The 21,875-nt window shown below is 42.8% G+C and overlaps 1 protein-coding gene across 4 annotated transcripts in view; it reads left to right on the top strand.

Moving 5' to 3' along the window:
- The window catches only part of tgs1 (trimethylguanosine synthase 1), a 26,310-nt gene extending 5,848 nt beyond the window's left edge, over positions 1-20,462 (top strand). The window contains exons 8-15 of one of the 4 annotated variants that reach the window (XR_006380329.1): positions 1,276-1,362; positions 1,472-1,628; positions 3,539-3,818; positions 3,940-4,107; positions 7,666-7,812; positions 8,817-9,083; positions 10,053-11,858; positions 19,947-20,462. Coding sequence is in view for 1 of the 4 variants with exons in the window: in XM_044218385.1 (XP_044074320.1) it covers positions 1,276-1,362; positions 1,472-1,628; positions 3,539-3,818; positions 3,940-4,107; positions 7,666-7,812; positions 8,817-9,033; positions 19,146-19,224; positions 19,947-20,060 (1,249 nt within the window). In the remaining 3 variants the exon portion in view is untranslated. Of the gene's footprint in view, positions 1-1,275; positions 1,363-1,471; positions 1,629-3,538; positions 3,819-3,939; positions 4,108-7,665; positions 7,813-8,816; positions 11,859-19,145; positions 19,225-19,946 lie in introns of all 4 variants that reach the window. The other 3 variants (XR_006380328.1, XR_006380327.1, XM_044218385.1) reach the window with 3 other exon arrangements.
- Positions 20,463-21,875: the final 1,413 nt, after the last annotated feature.

Raw genomic sequence — 21,875 nt, 5'->3', positions numbered from 1 at the left:
TTTGGTTTAGAACTCACAACAGCTGTTGAGCTCTCCGCGCGGGATTTATGTCTCTCTTCGTACTCGTGCTTCTGCTTGAGGGGGAAATAAGTTAGTTGTGTTGTTAGTCTTCTTCATATTACCGTCCTTTGTTGTACATCTGATCTTTTGTAACCAAACCACTTCCACACTCCTGAAGTCGCTGCCCTGTTTGGACCCAACTGCTCCACCGCGGAGCGCGTAGCAATGATACTTTGGCTTACAGCCGTGCTTGTTGTTGCTGTGCGTAACAGTACGTCAACTAGTTGGAATGTTGCCATTATCACGATGTGAATTTGTGTTTCATGTAAAAAATGATACGGATATACTGTGAACGATGCGACATGGCACACCCCGACTCTGTACCCCCTCACAAATGTGTCATGTTTTGTGGGAACTGGATGAAAAGATGGAAGGGCACGCGCCTGTAGCCACCAGCGGCGGAAGCATTGTGTGTTTGGATGATTCTCTCAGTGAGTGAGTTTGTCTCATCAGAGTCTGAAGGTCGTCTTTATGTCTTTGTGATAGACAATCCAGACCTCCCCTCTGGTCAGATACAGGTTTCTGAAAATTAGTTGCAACAGGTTTAATTTTTTATTTATCCCACGTGCAATAAACTCTTAATTACACCTTTAGCTGTCGGTTCCCCGCACAGCTGAGCGCTTCAGCTTGTCCTCATTTTTGGTTGTTGCTGTATTTTGTAGAACTTCCTATTGTGAGGCAATAAAGATCTGAACTGATCTGTCAGTGGATAATGGCAAGGGCTGTGATGCACCACTCCCTCTCATTTCCTCACCGCTCACACAGTTGTTATCTCAGAGAGCCAGACTTGCTTACACACCGAGTGCTTATTGTTGATGCAAACTGGTCAAAGAAAGCAAAAAGGCTTTGGCAGAAATATCTAGATATATATAATATCTAAAAAGCTTGAACGTTTGGTAATTTCACAAAAATGCTGGGTGTGACAACCATGGCTTTAAAGTTAACATCAAATGTTGAACATTAGTTCTAAAGCCCTCATGTTTCTAGTTGATTCCAAATGTCCCTGAGATAGCTGGACACTTTTCTGATGCACAAATGAAGTCTGAAGTCTCAAACCATGCAAATATTGGCAAACAAGAAATCCAACAAAATAAACATCCATAAGAGAATATAAAGTTTATCCTGTAGGCCTAAACTGGCAAAAAGAAAGAGATATAGATGTGAAGATAATAACCATATTTAAATCTTGAAGCAGTATTTTCTGTTTGTCTGCAGTCATGAGCTGGATGTGGAGGAGAGCCCGCATCTGACACCTGAGGAAGCCTGGCGTAAACTGGGACTCAAACACAACCCAGAGCCTCTGTAAGTCTGATCCACTCGTGCTGCTGGGGGGGGGGGGGTTGATTGATACACATTAAATGTCTCTCTGGATGAGGTTGTATTTCTGTTTGTATTTCTGTTTGTATCTCAGGTTCAGCAGTGTGTTGAGCTTTAAAGGTGGTGCTGGTCAGAAGCGTCAGAGGAAGTGGTGGACTAAGAGAGCCGTCCGCAGCGTCAGCAAACACACCAGGTTCTCAGAGACGGGTGGAGACAACACACAGCCGCAGACCAGCACCTCCCTCTTCAAGGTACGGCCTGTAAACCGTCGAAGGCTTTCCACTGTCTGAGACGCCTGTAATGCTGGGAACACAGCAAGGGAGTTTTCGGTTGGAAGGAGGTCCTGATTTGATTGCTTGGAACGGATTTATGGTTGGTAAAGTAATGTGCGTGGACTCATCTGAGCTGCCATGTTGGATATTTCCAACCTGACAGCTGCAGGGTCCTGCACATCTATCCACCCGGGGTCTTGGAGGCAACACTTCCCCCGGGGGATGCCCAGTTGTTCCCAGACCAGCTGGGAGACACAGTGCAGTGAACCTGTGATTCTGCAACAAGTTCCAAGCTGTCATCAAACTCCTCTTATTTAGTGATTATAGACAAATTAAAGGTGCATGTGGTTAAATTTAGATCAACCAAAATCAGTGTTTTCAACAAGGGGGCGCCCCGGGAGCTCACCACGTACCAGCCTGGGCCCTTAGCTGCATGTCATGCTCTCTCTCCCCCTGCCTTCCCTGTCTCTCTCCAGCTATCACTATCATCATCATCTACATGATGAAAAGTCAAAAGCTACACACTAAAATGTGACCTTAAGTGCCTTTAATGAGGCTCAACAAACATTTGGTACTTTGATACATTTGGCAGAGACGTGCATGATTTTGGCTGCAAAGATGCAAAAACAACCAGTGAGACATTTCTCTGCATCTTTCTCAATCTTTCTCGCAGTCTTGGTTAGAATTCCTCAGTAAATAAACAGGTCCCCAGTGCTCCTCCAGCACCAGCATCAGGCTGAGGTTCAGCTCACTGCTTGGTCTCTAACTCTTGAACCTTTTCCTTTCTTGAAGTTTTCTTCCAGGTGTTTCTTGCTTCGGGACTCCACTGAATACAGCCTGGTCAGTTTGAACCAGTTCATTTAGCTGCCAATAAGATTCTCAGCCTCTGGAAGAGTCAGGTCGGAAAGAATCGGGACCAGAAATCATTTGCTATTGTAATTTAATGACTAAGACATGTTTCTAATGTGGAGTTTAAACTTTATGCGATCACGTCACCATTTCTTTTCTGAGCTTGATCTCACAGAGATCCCACCTGCGATCTGTACCTACAGTAAGAGCTCTCCTTCTCTTCTTGCGGCTGCAAATTCAGGGTAAACCGCAACGCACATTTGTGCTACGCCATTAGTAAGTCTGGCCCTCAGAGCTGTATCAAAACATATTTTGCTTCCACACAGCTAAACAAGATTTGCTTTTGTGAAAGGAAGCATCTACTGAGTGTCTTTACATGACGGATAATTACCTGAATGTTGGCTGCAACCACGCAATGACTGCTACGAATCTGCTCAAATACTGACAGGATTGTCTCTGGCTGGTCATATTTCATCAGACCCATCTCATATTTTATTTGAAGAATATCGTCTTTTGACATCCAACAGATGATTTAGAGTTCCACAGGCTCGACTGAACAGGTGAAAGAACTCTTTTCTTCCTCAGTCTGTCAAACTATTAAATCAGAGTTTGGGTTCTCAGTAGGTCTCAGTGTTCCTGTACTGACTAAGCACTGAATGTAAAAGGGAGCGATTCAATGGATCGTACTGCAGCAACTTATTCATAATGTGTGATGAAATATATGTTCGTAGTATTTGTTTTGTTGTTGTGTGTTATGTATGTGAAACAGTGTACGCTTTGGGACACAAGAGAAATTTCAGAAAAATATTCTGATAATGAAGTGAAATCAAATCAAATTTGCTCTCAGACCTTGGCACAGTGTTGCACACAATCCAATCACACGAAAGCATTCAGACTCCACCTGCTTGTGTTGAGATGTCGAACAAAAGGATGGGAGCTTGGAAAATAAACCACCCTTATGGATTATCAATGACAGTCAGAAATGGAAAGTAGCAGAATGGACATTTATTAGTATGAGTGTTGCTGCGTTTGTTTCACAGGTCCAAACCTTTCTTGAAAAGAACCAGAGAGAGACACAGATGACTCCATGTGACCGGGGTGAGATGGGAGGAGGAAGCACACAGGAAGCTGAGGACAAGCCTCCATGTCTGGCAGTAGTGACTGGAGGAGAGGAGAGGAGGAAGTGCAGTCAGCCTGGCTTCAGCTCTGCTCCTGGGACTGTGGATAGTGAGAGGGAGGACGAGGAGCAGCCTGGTAGACAGTTCAGATGTCTAGAAATTCCTGACTTTCTCCTCTCTGACGCACCTGAAGGCAACAGTGGTAATCATGGCATCTGTCAAATGGTTCTGATGACATAACGTGTTTGTTAGTAGAAAAATAAGACAATCCTGGTGAAAATTGGTGCAGTCAGTGATGACTCTATGTATGTATGTGTGTGTAGAGTTGAGTATGAAAGATGGAAAGAAGCCAAAGAAGAAGAAGAAGAGTAAGCGAGCGAGGAAGCAGCAGGTCCCAGCCGAGATGGCAGCTGAACCGGAGCTGGCTAAATACTGGGCTCAACGCTACAGACTCTTCTCTCGCTTCGATGAAGGGATCAGGCTGGACCGAGGTTAGTCTGCATTCTACATGCACGCCTATAAACTAACAAAGAATTCACTTTATTGCTATCAGCACCAAATGAAACCCGTTTAATAAATAATTAACTTTAGATTTTGGCACTGAATAAGGAAACATTGGGACAGAAAAAAAATGTCTCATTTTATTTTTTAAAGGGTTGCCTTTAAAGCCAGGTCTCTAGTGGTGGTGCTGAACCACAGAGGGAATTAGATGTCAGATGTCTCCCAAATGTGAGAATTCAGGCAAAAAATTGCGGTGGGGACAGAAAGAAGGACAGAAAGCAGAGGTGGAAGTACTATTCCATTTACTCTTGTTACTGTTATTTTTGTGGACAGTACTTTTTCATTTTTAAAAATGACTTCAGCATTTTTTTATTTCAAGTATTGTACTACATTTTAAGCCACATCAGAAACACATGAAAAAATTCCTGATAAACTGTGTGCGACAGAGTGAAGCAGAAGACATGCACCAAATCAGCAATTGAGCCAGAGAAAAGCTTAAAGGAGAGCTTCACATTTTTTCCAGGTCTGTCTTGATACAGTACTTACAGTGGGTACGGAAAGTCTTCAGACCCCTTTAAATTTTTCACTCTGTTTCATTGCAGCCATTTGCTAAAATCAAAAAAGTTCATTTTATTTCTCATTAATGTACACTCAGCAGCCCATCTTGACAGAAAAAAACAAATGTAGAAATTTTTGCAAATTTATTAAAAAAGAAAAACTGAAATATCACATGATCATAAGTATTCAGACCCTTTGCTGTGACACTCATATTTAACTCACATGCTGTCTATTTCTTCTGATCCTCCTTGAGATGGTTCTACTCCTTCATTGGAGTCCAGCTGTGTTTAATTAAACTGACTGGACTTGATTAGGAAAGGCACACACCTGTCTATATAAGACCGTACAGCTCACAGTGCATGTCAGAGCAAATGAGAATCATGAGGTCGAAGGAACTGCCCAAGGAGCTCAGAGACAGTGTTGTGGCAAGGCACGGAACTGGCCAAGGTTACAAAAGACTTTCTGCAGCACTCGAGGTTCCTAAGAGCACAGTGGACGCCATAATCCTGAAATGGAAGAAGTTTGGGATGACCAGAACTCTTCCTAGACCTGGCCGTCCAGCCAAACTGAGCAATCGTGGGAGAAGAGCGTTGGTGAGAGAGGCAAAGAAGAACCCAAAGATCACTGTGGCTGAGCTCCGGAGATGCAGTAGGGAGATGGGGGAAAGTTCCAGAAAGTCAGCTATCACTGCAGCCCTCCACCAGTCGGGGCTTTATGGCAGAGTGGCCCGACAGAAGCCTCTCCTCAGTGCGAAACATATGAAAGCCTGCATAGAGTTTGCCAAAAAACACATGAAGGACTCCCAGACTATGAGAAATAAGATCCTCTGGTCTGATGAGACCAAGATTGAACTTTTTCGCGTTAATTCTAAGCGGTATGTGTGGAGAAAACCAGGCACTGCTCATCACCTGCCCAATACAATCCCAACAGTGAAACATGGTGGTGGCAGCATCATGCTACGGGGGCGTTTTTCAGCTGCAGGGACAGGACGACTGGTTGCAATGGAAGAGAAGATGAATGCGGCCAAGTACAGAGATCCTGGAAGAAAACCTCTTCCAGATTGCTCAGGACCTCAGACTGGAACGAAGGTTCACCTTCCAACAAGACGATGACCCTAAGCACACAGCTGACAAAGGAGTGGCTTCGGAACAACTCTGTGACCATTCTTGACTGGCCCAGCCAGAGCCCTGACCTAAACCCAACTGAGCATCTCTGGAGAGACTGAAAATGGCCGTCCACCAACATCCACCATCCAGCCTGACGGAACTGGAAAGGATCTGCAAGGAAGAATGGCAGAGGATCCCCAAATCCAGGTGTGGAAAACTCGTTGCATCATTCCCAAGAAGACTCATGGCTGTACTAGCTCAAAAGGGTGCTTCTACTCAATACTGAGCAAAGGGTCTGAATACTTATGACCATGTGATATTTCAGTTTTTCTTTTTTAATAAATTTGCATAAATTCGCTTGATTAGCTTTGAATGCTGAAGTCTTACATTGGCTTCAGTTAAACTTTTTTACCCAGAACGAGGACTGTAGATTTTGTCCCCCATCACTTACACTGAATTCACTTTAGGAAGGGATCTCTAGGAAGGAGGAATAAATATAATGACCATAAACCTTTTAATGTACACGTGGGTATGTCATATTGTTTTAAGGTTGGCTTGACCTGAAAAAAATGTGAATCTGTCTTTTAAGTTTTCAAGCTGCGCCTGGAGGAAACACATTCTGTGGTGCGGACGAGACAATGTACAACGTGTTTGTGGTGCTAATATCATATAATTATATAATAATTATAATTATTGTCTGTTAATTGATAGTTTTTGCTCATTAAATTTAATTCTTTGTGGACCATAAAGGTCTATTCAATTTGGTTTGACCAGAGTGTATGAGCTGCTGGACAATGAAGTGGCTGGGGTGGCATGAACACATGCACTCAATACATGAACTCAATACTCAGACAGATATTTGACACAGATCCAATGCTTTACTGTGTGCGAACAGTGTGATTTAGAAAACATTGCATGTGATTTTAAAAATGCCGACTGTGTGAAAGTATGTAGTTATAGTCTGTGTGCACATCATGCTGTTAAAAGCAGGACATTTGTTAACCTCTTGTCCACGAGCTGTGTGTCAATGAGCAGGTGATGTGAAAACGCATTTGGATGCAGAGCTCCACTTCACAGAGGTCAGATTCAGACTCCATTCAACGTCTAGTTTTAATTCAGATTGAGAAGTGTGATTTGTGCTTGTTTATTCCTGTTTGTAACAGCAGAGTAGAGTACTGAAAATTGGAAACATTATGAATTCAACTGACTTCTTGTCAAATGTGTCTAAAGATGCTTTAAGAAAGATCCTTGACAGCGCACACACAAGTCCAAAAATGACAGCTTGTCTAGTTTGGTCTCTCATCAAGGACCCACAGTTAATGTACCATTCTCTTAAACTGGCTTGCAAGACAAACTTCGATGTTTGTAAGTGCTATGATACATTTTGTAACTGTGCTTATGCATTTACAAGTTAAATCACTTTACAATATTTTGTAGCCTAAAAGTGTGCTTCAGTTGAATAGTTCTAAATGTATATAGACTTGTGTCCTTTATGCATTTAAAGGGAAGGATCATTAAACATTCTTGTATCAGCAGCACTGAAATTTGGCTGCAATTTAAAAAGTGAGGAGACACAGATGACAGTGACTAACATACTGTAACTGAATCCATGTTGTTCATTTGGTCTGGAGGGCTTGCTGCTGTTCATAATATCCATACTGAGGGGCTCTGAGAAATGCATTGTGCTGACCTTTAAAACATGAACAGTGAGCTGGGATAACATTTGGGCTGCTCTAACAAAATCAGAGCTTTCGACCTCACAGTTCCATTCTAGTAAAAAGAGATTTCACTCAGTCAACTTCATAATGCAGCAAATGCTTTAACACACAGAATTTCTTAGATTCTGTCTCACACACACACACATCACTAACATGTGTGTTGCAGAGGGCTGGTTCTCTGTGACACCGGAGAGGATTGCTGAGCACATCGCCCTCAGGGTGGAGCACAGCTTCTCTGACTCTCAGCTGGTCATAGACGCCTTCTGTGGTGTGGGAGGAAACGCTATCCAGTTTGCCCTCACTGGAAAGAGAGGTAAGCCTTATGTGTGTGTATGTATGTGTGGGAGTGTGTGTTTTTTGCACTTCATTCACCTCTATCAGTTCATAATATCAATGGTGAAACTTTTTTTCCATCAGTGTCATTTGTCTGCTACTGACTTCTACAAGAACAGTTTAGAATATATAGTTTTATAGTTTAGACAAGAACTGGGCTTAGGTGTGATTTCCTGAATTGAGTACTGAATGGTAAAGCAAATGTATCAGTTTTCCATATGTAATAGAAGTGATGATTTGGGGTTGTATGTTTATGTTTCTTGCTCTTGTTTAAAAGTTACATCACAGGCTGCCTGTGGCTGATAATGGCCTGCTGAGCTACTGTTGACGGGGATGGAACATAAAATAAAAGGCAGTTACTGGTACAGGAAGGTGCTAGGTTACGTAAGGCTTTATAAACAAGAGGAGTTTCAAATCAGTTCTAAAAGATACAGGTAGCCAGTGCAGTGTCACAAGTAGTGGGCTGGTCACTCTGTTTTTGTGTTAGTTCAAATCCTGGCTTCAGCATTCTGAATTCACAAATTTTCTTATAGATTTATCAAGTATTCCTGTAATAAAAGCATGTATCAGCATTTCAGCGTTATTTTGAAATAGAAATTGTCCAACTTTAGTAATGTCCCTAAGCCTTGTTAAGACGACAAATAAAATGTAGGTCTGTGTCTAAAATCACTGTGTTCATCTGAAGAAACAGAGATATACAATTGTGTCATCTGCATAACAGTGGCATTTGACATTATGATCCGCAATAATGTATCCCAAAGGGAGCATGTATAAAGAAAATAGAACAGAGCCCAGAAAGTGTGATACAAAATAGTTTAGACTAACAAAAAACATTCAAGCCTCTGATCTGCCTCCAGGTTTTAATGTTTCTGTTTTAACCTTGTGATTGACTGTCCAGTGAGTCCTAATGCAAGACTGGAAATGTTCCTGTACATATATTGCAGCAAGGTTTCTCCTGCTTTCTTTTCTGTGTCATACTCTCAGTCCTGGCCATTGATATCGACCCGGTGCGGTTGGACTTGGCGCGGCACAATGCTATGGTTTATAGGGTTGCAGACCGAATAGAATTCCTGCAAGGGGACTTCCTTCAGCTGGCGCCCCATCTTCGTGGCGATGTGGTCTTCCTGTCACCGCCTTGGGGAGGACCAGACTACCTGACTGCTGAGGTGTTTGACATCAAGACCATGATGGAGCCTGATGGATATCCTTTGATGTAGAAGCAGGGGGGGTGTTAGAGCATTACTGACACTGGTACATTTCTGTCAGTCTACCCTTTTGTCTTTGTTGTTTGTGTTTTAAAATATATGTCCTAACTGGAGTGTTCTTAATGTGTCCACACACATTTTATTTCAGTATTTATTTATTTTTCATTTCAGTACTGCTGTACATTGTCCAGGCAAAAAACAGCATCTAATCAAACAGGAATTGTTTTTGTTTTTTTGTATTAATCTTTCTTTCATTAGGAAAGGTCACACTAGAGAGAGAGAGAGAGAGAGAGAGAGAGAGAGAGACTTTGATATCATCCAAATCTGCATGTACACATAAATCATCCAGACGCAACAAAGCTCCCTGGCCAGATGTGAACTGGGGATGTCAGTATATGGTATTCAATTTTATTTATATAGCGCCAATTCATAACAGAAGATATCTCATTGCACTTTTCCTATAGAGCAGGTCTAGACCGTACTCTTTATAATATTATTGCTATGGTGCAATGCTAGGAATAGGAATTATCGTGATAGGAATAACAATGATGATAATAGTAATAAGACTAATAATAATAATTGTAGTAGCAGTTGTTGAGCAGGAACACAGGGGCAGCAGGTGGCCCACAATCACACATCCAGACTCTGCAGCTCCAGAGGCAGAAATACCTGCTGAAAGCGACAGAAGGAGAGAGGAGAGAGAGACGAGAAAGCACAAAACTACGAGAGAGAGATGTCGAGTTAATAACATGCATTATTGGGATTAAAATGCATACAGATTGAGAGGGAGAGGAGGAGAGAGGAGCTCAGTGCATCATAGGAAGTTTCCCTGCATCTCAAAGGAATAGTTCGACATTTTGGAAAATACCACCTCTAAAGTTCACTAATTCATACATTATATTTTGTTTGTTTTATTTGTAACATAACCTCCATAATCCCCCAAAACGTCGTATTGACACTTTTCGTATGGATTAAACAAATGAGATATAACATGTTAACCCTCCCGCTGTCCCAGACACACCACCCAGAGCATGCATCATCTTCAGAAGACAAAGAAGAAGAGGAAATCCCTCAAGCTGAAAGAGAGATGTTCCTGTCAAAAAATGGAAGAATAACATGGTCCTCGGCAGCATATAACAAACAGGCCAGGACGGCAGAATGAAATGTGACGACGATGACCCCAGGACCCGCAACATATGTCGTTTCTTATACCCATGACAATGCCTCAACATTCTACCTGTTCATCACACCAGCAATAGAAAAAATCATCCTGGAGATGACAAATCTGGAGGGCTTTCAAAAATATGGAGACAGCTGGAAAACAATGGATGAGACTGATCTACATGCCTTCATAGTGCTGCTAATCTTAGAAGGTGTATACAGGTCCAGAGGTGAGGCTGCAGCTAGTCTATGGGATGCAGAGAGTGGAAGGGCGATTTTCCGTGCCACGATGCCATTCAAACTCTTTCACAGTTACTCAAGACTGCTATGATTTGATGACCGTGAGACAAGACCTGCAAGACATGCGACAGACAAACTGGCAGCCAGAGACATCTGGGACAAGTGAGTGGAGCGGTTGCCATACCTCTACAACCCAGGGCCTGACGTAACAGTGGATGAGCAACAGGTGCCATTCAGAGGTAGCATATATTATTTATTTATAGCTGTTATAAAAGGGATTTGCACTACTGATTACTGTGACTGTGGTCTGTGACACTGATACCAATCACCGATGCTAATCTGGTCTGTCCGAAGGTCGTTGTCCTTTCCGGCAGTATATGCCCAGCAAGCCAGCAAAATATGGGATCAAGTCATGGGTGGTCTGTGACACAAAATCCAGATACGCTTGGAAGATGCAAGTCTACACCGGGAAGCCGACCTGTGGAGACCCAGAGAAAAAACTGGGGATGCGGGTTGTGCTTGATGTGACAGAGGGACTGAGGGGTCACAATGTCACATGTGACAATTTCTTCACCTCTTACGAACTTGCATGGCAGCTCCTGAAGAGGAAGATCACCATGGTTGGCACAGTTCAAAAGAACAAGCCTGAGCTCCCACCTTCACTGCTTGCATCAAAGGACAGAGAGGTCTTCTCATCAAAGTTCGCCTTCACGCGCACAACCACTCTAGTTTTCTACCTCCCAAAGAAAAACAAGAATGTGGTACTTCTGAGCACACTGCACACAGAGGCTGACATTAGCAATCACAAGGACAGGAAGCCAGCCATCATCTTAGACTACATCAGCAACAAAGGAGGTGTGGACAACCTAGATAAGGTGATTGGAGCATACAGCTGCAGAAGGATGACTGCTCGCTGGCCCCTGGTCATCTTCCACAACATCATTGATTTGTCCTCCTACAATGCCTTTGTGATATGGAGAGAGGTCAACCCTAGCTGGATGCCTTGTAAGCGGAACAAGAGGAGGGTGTTCCTGGAGCAGCTAGGAAAGGCACTTGTAACTCCACTCATCGAAAGACGGGAGCATCTCCCATGCACAGGAGCATCGGCAGCAGTTGTGAAAGCTGTGCAGAGGGCTAGATCTTGGGATCAATCTGAGGATCCAGCTGCCCAGCCACTGCCTCAGCTGGGGCAAGTAAGAGAAAGAGGTGTCAGATCTGCCCACCAAAGAAGGACTGTAAAACACATACTGTGTGCTGCAGGTGTAAGAAATATATCTGCAAAGGCTGTGCGCTTGCATACTGCCCTACATGTGCTAAGTGGGGGTTTAGTGATGGCGGGACAGTTTGACCCGGAGGACACGGGGAGTGTACAGAATATGAGGACAACAGGAGGGTTGATGAGTGAGCTTTAGAGGTGCTGGTAAGTGTATTTTGTTGCCTTTGGACAGAGGCTAGCTGTTTCCCCGTTTCCAGTCTTAATGCTGAGCTAAGCTAACAGGCTGCTCATATTTACCATACAGACATGAGAGTGTTATCAATCATCTCACCACTTTCTTGCATCTTTTCTGCAAGAAAGTGAATAAGCATATCTCTCAAAATGTCAAACTACTCCTTTAACTATCAGGATGCCAAAAGAAATTAAATTTTGAGGTCATGTTTTATCTCACTATGTAATAATCTTCATTTTACAAGGGTTCAAGCTATTATGCAACATCAGTCTAATGCATTCCAATACAATAGCTCTGCAACTAACTGCAAAAGTTTTGTTGACACAATATCATCAAGGTTTCTTTGAGGCTGTAGTTTGTGTTGTTGCTGTAATGGACTGGGTTATATTATTATATATTTCGTGTACCGTAAACACATCAATTGGTAAACGATGACAGTGATTACACTCACTTCAGCTATGAGAAATGATCAGTATTTATACTCAGTAACAAAATTTAACTTGCATTAAATTCACCTCGGGAGCACCACCCTTCAGAAAGGGAAATGAGCCAATTAATAGAACAACTTAGGAGGGCTAGCAAGGTTTGCTTGATGCCGTCCATCAGCACGTTCTGTCGGGCTCAGGGGTCCAACTGAGTTCTGAGTTAACAGGGCAACACAGGGATGGGCTGACATACCAGGAAGGCAGTAGAGTAGATGAAGTAGAATAAAGCAGAAAAGAAAAGGAGAAGAAGAACAGAAGAACAAGAAGAGCAAAGAATGAAGAGAGTGATCTTTGGGGCTCTTCTGTTATTATAGTCTCTGTTAGGAGGGGCAGTGTCCGGTGCCAGTGGCATGAAACATTTCACGTCCCACCACTGAATCTCTCCTGTTTAATTATTTTCTTTGTTACAATGAATTAATAATGTTTACCACACATGTCTAATACTCCCATGTTTGAAAGCTTGGCCTTCTCAGTTACTGGAGGGTACCAAACACATCTGTGATAATTGACACTTGATGTTAGTTAGTTAGGATTGTCCACAATGTGGAACATTTTCTTTGACTTCAATACACAGCATTAAAAACAACATGAGACAGTTGATGAGGACAAGCATAGACAAATCATCAACAAACAACATTCCTTTTAACAGAGATATCTAGGAGGCATAAGAGACAATAAGAGGCTGCATTGAATATTCTGCCTGCACTTGGCAGGAATTACTGTAATTGCTTTACACCGTGTTGGTGCCTCTTACTTGCCTATAATGCCTTGTTGAGGCAAGGCAAGTTTATTTGTATAGCACATTTTAACAGGGCAATTCAAAGTGCTGTACATAAAACATAAAAGCAACATAGGGCAATATAAAAATACATTTAAAAACAGTTAAAAAGAGTTAAATAGAAAATAAAAACAAGATAAAACAGGAGAGTAAAAATTACAGTGCAGTGTAAGAAATTAATTTTTCGATTTAATAAAAGGCAGCGGCACAAAGAAAAGTTTTCAGCCTTGATTTAAAAGAACTGAGAGAGTGGCAGCAGAACATAAAAACTGAACCTTGCTTCTTCAAGTTTAGTTTTGACTCTGGGGACTGAAAGCAGACCTGTCCCAGACGACCTGAGAGGTCTGAATGGTTCATAACGTAGCAGAAGATCAGAAATGTACTTTGGCCCTAAATCATTCAGTGCTTTATAAACCAACAGTAGTATTTTAAAATCAATTCTTTGACAGACAGGAAGCCAGTGTAAAGACCTGTGATCCACTTTCTTGGTGAGGACGCGATCAGCAGTGTTCTGAATCAGCTGCAGCTGTCTGATCGATTTTTTTTTTTTTTTTTTTTTTTTTTTTTATAGCTGTAAAGACACCGTTACAGAAGTCGAGTCGACTGGAGATAAATATAAATGCATGGACAAGTTTTTCCAAATTCTGCTGAGACATAAGTCCTTTAGTCCTGGATATATTTTAAAGGTGGTAGTAGGCCTACTTTGTAGTTGTCTTAATGTGGCTGTTGAAATTCATGTCTGAGTCCATGACTACACTAGATTTCTGGCTTGATTTGTTGTTTTTAACATTACTGATTGAAGCTGAGTGCTGACTTTTAAGTGTTCCTCCTTGGCTCCAAAAACAGTTACTTCAGTTTTATCTTTGTTTAATTGAAGAAAATTCTGGCACATCCAATCATTGATTTGTTCAATGCACTTACACAGTGCTTGTATTGGACCATGGTCCCCTGGTTATGTAAATTTGTGTGTCTCCTGCATAGTTATGGTAACATATTTTGTTGTTTTCCATAGTCAGAGCCAGTGGTAGCATGTAGATGTTAAACAGAAGAGGCCCCAAAATGGAGTCTTGGGGAACTCTACATGTAATTTTTGTCCGCTCAGATGTTTAATTACCTATAGATACAAAGTAGCCCCTGTCCTTTAAGTAGGATTCAAACCAGTTTAATACTGTGCCAGAAAGTCCCACCTAGTTTTCCTGTCGGTCTAGTAATATGTTGTGGTCGACCGTGTCAAATGCAGCTCTGAGATCCAATAATACCAGGACTGAAATTCTGCCACTGTCTGTGTTTAAGTGGATGTCATTGAATACTTTAACAAGAGCAGTGTCAGTGCTGTGGTGTGCCCGAAAACCTGACTGGAAGACATCAAAATAGCTGTTTAATGCCAAGAAGTTGTTCAGCTGTTGAGAAACAGCTTTTTCAATGAAGGTTTGATATGGGCCTAGTATTGTTCATTAGTGACGTGTCTAGATTGTTCTTTTTTAAGAGTGGCTTGGTGACTGCAGTTTTCAGGGCCTGTGGAAGACACATGAGAGAAGAGACATGTTGACAATTTGTAGAAGATCTGAGGCCATGCAGTTAGAAACATTTCTGAAAAAGCCTGTTGGCAGAATATTGAGGCAGCAGGAAGAGGATTTCAGATGTTGTATAATGTCCTAAATATTCTATGGTTAATAGGATCAAATTGTGTCATCCTATTTGAATTGATTTTAATTGGACACAGTGACAACACATGTCGAAGGAGGCAAAATTGTAACTGTGACAAATGTGTCTTAAAGCCAATGGTGGAAGTGGGCGCCGAGGGGTGTTTAGGGGAGAAAAAATGGGAGTAGTGTGGGGGGTAATTTTGGTTCCAGCAGTGACGAGCTCTTTCATGTGGTCAGTGAACTCCAAGAGGAGGGAGGAGGGAGAAAGGGTGACTGGAGATGAGTGTGACCTGGATGGGGTTTTGAGTGGTGAAAAAGGTGAATCCTCACTGGTGGTTGTTGGTGAGGGGGGTGGAGACTTTTCCTCTCTGCTCTGATGTCTCTGATGATTAAAGCTCTCTTCAGCCGGGGGCTGGGGTAGCTCTCCTTCAAGGTTTCTGCCATGCTGTGTTATGTCTTCCTCCTGTTTTGATTCCTCTTGTATCTTGTCCTTGGCAGAGGAAACAGATGGGTGATGCAGAAAGTAAAATAGGTTAGAGATGAACTATTTTACTCGTGACTTTTGACGTGACTTGTCTGCGGTCTCAGACAAAGTTGAAACTATCAATAAACTGCACTGAATGGACGGTGCATGTAGTTGAGAGCCATGTGTTCAGTGCCAACAATCTGCTGAATCTCTCAACTCCTCTTCTGACTGGTGGTAGAGGCCACCTCAGCAGTCAAAGAGCTGACTGCGTTCAACAAGTCAATAAAGTCCCGTTTAAGCACTTCAGACTGTTGTCCCACAACATCATTGGTCCCTATGTGCAGTATGATATTTTCCACATTTGGGTGTTCCCTTTTCTTCAAAACTTGTGTAACTTTTGTGTAAGTATAATTTAAACTACGCTCTTTACGAAAATGAGAGTGTTTTGGTATTTGTTTTCGCTGTGAAACTTCTTCTCCTGCTACTCGGTCAGGGCACCGCTGCAGAACGGCTGTTTGGCCGCATTGTTTACACCAGGGAACAACTAATCATGCTGAAGCCGAGCGGTATGGCACCCAGGACAACCGATGTCCCCGCTGAGATCTGGAGGAGGACACACAGAGGATGCAGAGGTGGAACGAAGCAGTGAGGGAAGAGAGAGGGGTCCAGACAAAAGAGACTTAAGAACAAGAGATTTAAGCCGTGTCTGCCTTCTCTCGTCATGGGCAACATGAGATCACTGGCAAATAAAATGGACGAGCTAACAGCATTAGCCTGGAGTCAGGTGGGGTTCTGTGAGTGTAGTTTTATGTGCTTCTCAGAAAAATGGCTACACCAGGATATCCCGGACCATAACGTTTCCATCGACGGCTTTCAGACTGTTCGGGCCGACAGGGATCACACCGGGAGCATTAAGCGGAAAGGTGGCGGACTTGCTGTTCTGGTTAACAACAGATGGTGTAACACTGGTCACCTTACTATCAAGCAGAGTATCTGTAGCCCGGACATTGAACTGTTAGCTGTGGGACTCCGGCCATATTATCTGCCACGTGAATTCTCACATGCCATTGTGGTGGCAGTTTACATCCCCCCCTCTGCTTACCCGGCACTGGCGTGCAACGCCATTCACAACGCCATAGCACAACTCTAGACGCCCAAGTGCATTCATATTAATCTCGGGTGACTTCAACATGACTACTTCATGTCAGTATTTCAACAACACTGACTAATTTCACCCAGTATGTGCGTTGTCCCTCCCCCGCCTGTAACCTCTGCTGTGTGCCTGACTGCTGACCAGGTGAGAAGACAGCTGATGAAACTCCACTCAAACAAGGCTGCAGGCCCCGATGGCGTTTGCCCCGGGGTGCTAAAAGCCTGTGCCCCCCAGCTATGTAGAGTCCTTCACCATGTCTTCAACCTGAGCCTGAGTCTTCAAAGGGTCCCTGTTCTGTGGAAGACATCTTGCCTCGTTCCTGTGCCGAAGACGCCGCGTCCCAGTGGCTCCAAGTACTACAGACCGGTGGCACTGACCTCCCACATAATGAAGACCCTGGAGAGACTGGTGCTGAAACAGCTGCGGCCCATGGTCAGACCCCTCCTGGACCCCCTTCAGTTCGCCTACCAGCCCTGGTAGATGAGGACCCCATCATCTTCCTGCTGAACCGCATCCACACCCACCTGGACAAGCTGGCAAGCATGGCGAGGATCATGTTTTTTGATTTCTCCAGGGCTTTCAACACCATCGGGCCAGCCCTGCTGGGTGAGAAGCTGGCAGCGATGCAGGTGGATACCCCCCTTCTGTCCTAGATTGTGGACTACCTGACTGGCAGACCACAGCACGTGCACCTGCAGCACTGTGTGTCGGACAGCGTGGTCAGCAACACTGGGGCCCCCCAGGGGACTGTCCTCTCTCCCTTCCTCTTCACCATCTACACCACAGACTTCAGCCACGACACACAGAGTCCTGCCACCTTCAGAAGTTTTCTGATGACTCTGCTGTGGTGGGATGTATCAGCGGTGGTGAGGAGTCTGAGTACAGGGCTGTGGTGGGTAACTTTGTCTCGTGGTGTGAGCAGAACCATCTGCAGCTTAATGCGACAAAGTCTAAGGAGCTGGTTGTAGATCTACGAAGGGCCAAGGCACCAGTGACCCCGGTTTCCATCCAGGGGGTCAGTGTGGACATTGTAGAGGAGTACAAGTACCTGGGAGTACACATGGACAATAAACTGGACTGGGCTAAGAACACTCAAGCTCTTTACAGGAAGGGCCAGAGACGCCTCTATTTTCTGAGGAGGCTGAGGTCCTTCAACATCTGCCGGACAATGCTGAAGATGTTCTATGAGTCTGTGGTGGCCGGGTCTATCCTGTATGCTGTTGCATGCTGGGGCAGCAGGCTGAGGGTAGCGGACGCCAACAGGCTCAACAAACTGATCCGTAAGGCCGGTGACATTGTGGGGGTGGAGCTGGACTCTCTGGCGGTGGTGTCAGAGAGGAGGATGCTGGCCAAACTACACGCCATCTTGGACAGTGTCTCCCACCCGCTCCATGACGTGCTGGTCAAACAAAGGAGCACCTTCAGAGGAAGACTCATTGCCCCACAATGCACCACAGAGCGCCACAGGAAGTCATTCCTGCCTGTGGCCATCAGACTCTTTAACTCCTCCCTCTAAGTGTCAGTCTGTATGACCCGAAGTCACTAAACTGGACACTGGATCATTAACATCACTGCAGTGAAATATTGTGCAATATTCTCTGTTTTCCCTATTTATTGATATTTATTCATACTTCTATTACTGCTGTGCAATATCCACCTTCTAATAATCTGGTTAATCTGCTACACTTAACTTGACAGTACTCATTATTGCACTATTACTTATTACTTATATTATTACATTGTATTATAGCGTACATACGTATCAACCTCTAAATCCACTTTGGTACTTAGACGTATTTTAGCTTTTATATTTTATATCCACTTTGTACTTCATTTATCTTACCTGTATTATAGTGTATTATATTCTGATTTGCTTAGTACTTCTATTCCTGTGTGCATTGATGTGACAGTGAGCAGCTGTGATGAAAGAGTTTCCCCTCGGGGATCAATAAAGTATTTCTGATTCTGAATATAAGCAAAAGAATGCAAGCAGAGGCGAGAGCAAGCAGCAAAAGCGACTGCACTGTAAGAAAGCAGGAAGTATTGAGGGTAAAAGCTAAAAGTACAGGTGCAAAGGGTGAGAGAGATCACCGTAACCCCCCTGAAAATCTTGTTTTTTAACTTCTCACTTTTTCTGCAGTGACGTACACGTGACATCACTGTTGGGTGTGGTTACAGGTGCAACCGAGCACACTTCTGACCATAGCCAACCACACCCATCACTGTGTGCTTACTAGCTCTGAAATCAATTAACTTCCTAAGTAGATACAATCTCAGCAGGGTTTTGAAACATTTTTTAAACACTGCAGTGAATGTCTTGTGTGTTGCTGGATAAATTAAGCTCTTCAGTTTTACCTACATTTATTTCAAGCTCCCTTGCCTCACACAACTGCTAAAGAGAAAATACAATATTATTTTCTATACAGTCTCTTGCTGTGTCTACCTGACAAAATAACATTAACACCTTATCAATATAATGAATTTCAAACCACACCAACTGCACTAAATACCTGCATATATAATGCAATCCAGTGCAACAAAACAAATCTCAGTTTAAGAAATTACCAGACTGTCTGACGTAGTGTCACCAAAATTACTGCTTTATACAAAAGAAATATAAACATCTAAATATACTCACCATTCAGTCCTAAATGCACCTTAAATAGAAATGTTTTTTAAAAGTAGACTGTGTTTATATTAAATATTGGTTTTCATCCTTGACAGTAGACACATTTGAGATTTTCCGCCTGGCTACACTGATATCAGAAAACATAGTGTACTTTCTGCCTCGCAATGCTGACATGGATCAGGTCTGTATGTTCCTTGTCTTTGTGTGTGTGCGTGAGTGGTGAACAGGCCATTAGTTATTGCACAAGAACACTAACATCATTTACTCTGTAATATCATACATTACATTGCATAAAACAATTCAAAGTAGACCTGTCAGCAGGTATACTGGGGTCCCAGCTCCTGACGGAACTCTGAGCTTAACGTGCACTGACCTGGGCAATCGGGAAGCATCTTTTCTCTGACATTGTAATACTTTATTTTACCAAGTTTGATATGACAGTGAATGTCATTTTAATGTTATTTAATTTGGTTTCAGGTTCCAAAAGTTTTTATTTTAAATTTAATGGGCAGCAATGTTTGTGGTCTACTAGAAGCAGCTGTATGAAAGCATTTTTCCCAAGATTTCTTCCTCTAGTACCTGCCTTGAAAATTTTACAGTTGTGCCTTCGATAATTTGGACCGCAGAACCAGTTTCAGATCATATTTGGTGGAAATACTACTACTACTAATAATAATAATCAGAGCAAAAAACAATAGGGTTCTAACACAGCAGGTGCTTGGTTACCATAGCAGATTATTCAAAGTTAGTCAGAACATTACTGAAATAACTAAATGGATCTGCAACCACAACACAACAATGTGTCTTTCCTTTCTATTCTGGTCTGCTTTAACATTATTTACCAACCGCTTTGAGGGACTGGAGCAACCTGTCTGATGATACATTATGTGCATCTCTCCACAGATAGCCTCTCTGGCTGGTCCAGGAGGGAAGGTGGAGGTGGAGCAGAACTTCCTAAACAACAAGCTGAAGACCGTGACTGCGTACTTTGGCATCTTGATAAAGTCAGACAACTAGCTACCCTGGCAAAGGCATGGAAGGGTTTCTTCCACCTCTAAATGAGAATGGAACAAAAATGTATTTGTACTGTATTTCTCTATTTCTACTACGGCCTACTGAACACCTTTTATTCACTCCAGGGATCCATTCAAATACTCAAAAGTACAACAATTTGACTTACTTTTTTGTACTTTTTTAAAATTTAAATGTTGTCATATGTAAGAAATATTTTAGATGGAATTTGATGATCACAAGTTACAGTGTCTGACCACCCTGCATGTTTGAGTTAATGCATGTGTTTGTGAATCCCTCTGATTAAATGAACACTTGAAAAGACTGGAGTTATGTGAGTTTTACAACAACAATTTATATTTGATCCTTTTTTTATTGTACGTTAGAGCCAATAAATGTTTTTCAGAATATTGTTTGTTGTCATTTTCATTGTTAATAAGCCAACATTTCATTACACCATTTAGTTTCAGGCCTGGTCAGGATAAGTTAGTTAACAACAGAATGTGGTTAACATTGGATCACATGATGAGAAGCCAGCAGTACTGTATGGCTACACACTGAAGTCATACAGAATCTGCATTGCAATGAGACTAAATGTGAATGGGTCAAACACTGATAAATAGTTTAGTAAATATGATAAACAGTGCTTAAATTAATTGCTGACAATTAAGACCTCACAATGGTCAGTTGCACATCCTGCCTTTCATTTCAATTTTAGTCATTTCTAAAATAAATCTCAGTGATGTACAAACTTATGTAATAGTCACTGTAAAGATTTTGAAGACTACATTTCATTACATTGTAACAGGTCTGACCCACCCCTTCCAAAGACCCCTTGCCCGAATACTGAATACTAATAGATTTGGAGAGCGCAGGGAGTTTGGTGACCAAGTAGTGTTTACAAGCTGCTTGCACTCATTAATCACTGGTAAATATGATCATTTCTTTGTGAACACACACACTAACACAGGACTTGAAGAAGATTCTATGGAGTTACAGTATTTACCTTATGCATTGCTTGCTTCATCACCATCATACTGTATGCTTAGGTGTTAAACTTTGATATCATGTACCACTGATACTGATACTGACCACTTTGTTGGCTGTTTGAGAGCAACCTCTCGGTGGTCGACCTAGAACAAGGTATTTGATTGGTTCTCTACGGCGCCCCATAAAGGTCACGGCGAGAATATTTTTGAGGACTCCTTTTGCATTCCCTCGCAATACTTTTCTTCTTCCATTCCTTCTGACCATATGTCTGTTTCCGCTCATCTGAACTGGGCATTAAGTATGCTGATATAGTGCTACTGCTCAAGAGGCGTGCATTGTTATGTAATTAGTGAAAGTAACCTTAAACGAATTCTCAGATCAAGAGGTCTCTCCAGAAGACAGCAGTACGGTAATCTGCAGGATGCCGTCTGTTTCATTCGTGTGCTGGACCCCAGAGGGGTTCCACTGAGGAAGAGGAGGCGTCTCCAGAGGCGCAATTACAGATGTGCAGCTGAATCTACCTCATAAAGCAAACAGAGTCTGAGCAGACGGCACTGAACCACCTGCAATGCTGAAACCGGTTTTGGTAGAAGGCCCGATGCTGTAAGAGTGGAGATGTTCCTAATACATACAGCTCCGACCCAGAAGTTTGATAATGTTTCATTCGGAAACGTCTTTGCAAATAAGGTGAGGTGTCCACTAACAATGCTAAATGCATTAACTTGAGAATCTCCACACTACCTTCCATTACAAACAGACATATGGTCAGAAGGAATGGAAGAAGAGAAGTATTGCGAGGGAATGCAAAAGGAGTCTCTCCGCGGCCTTGGG

Source organism: Siniperca chuatsi, linkage group LG13 (assembly GCF_020085105.1).
Source record: "Siniperca chuatsi isolate FFG_IHB_CAS linkage group LG13, ASM2008510v1, whole genome shotgun sequence".
NCBI classification, from domain to species: Eukaryota; Metazoa; Chordata; class Actinopteri; order Centrarchiformes; family Sinipercidae; genus Siniperca; species Siniperca chuatsi.
The sequence above is the reverse complement of the archived record's forward strand: the minus strand, read 5'-3'. Positions and strand labels throughout refer to the sequence as shown.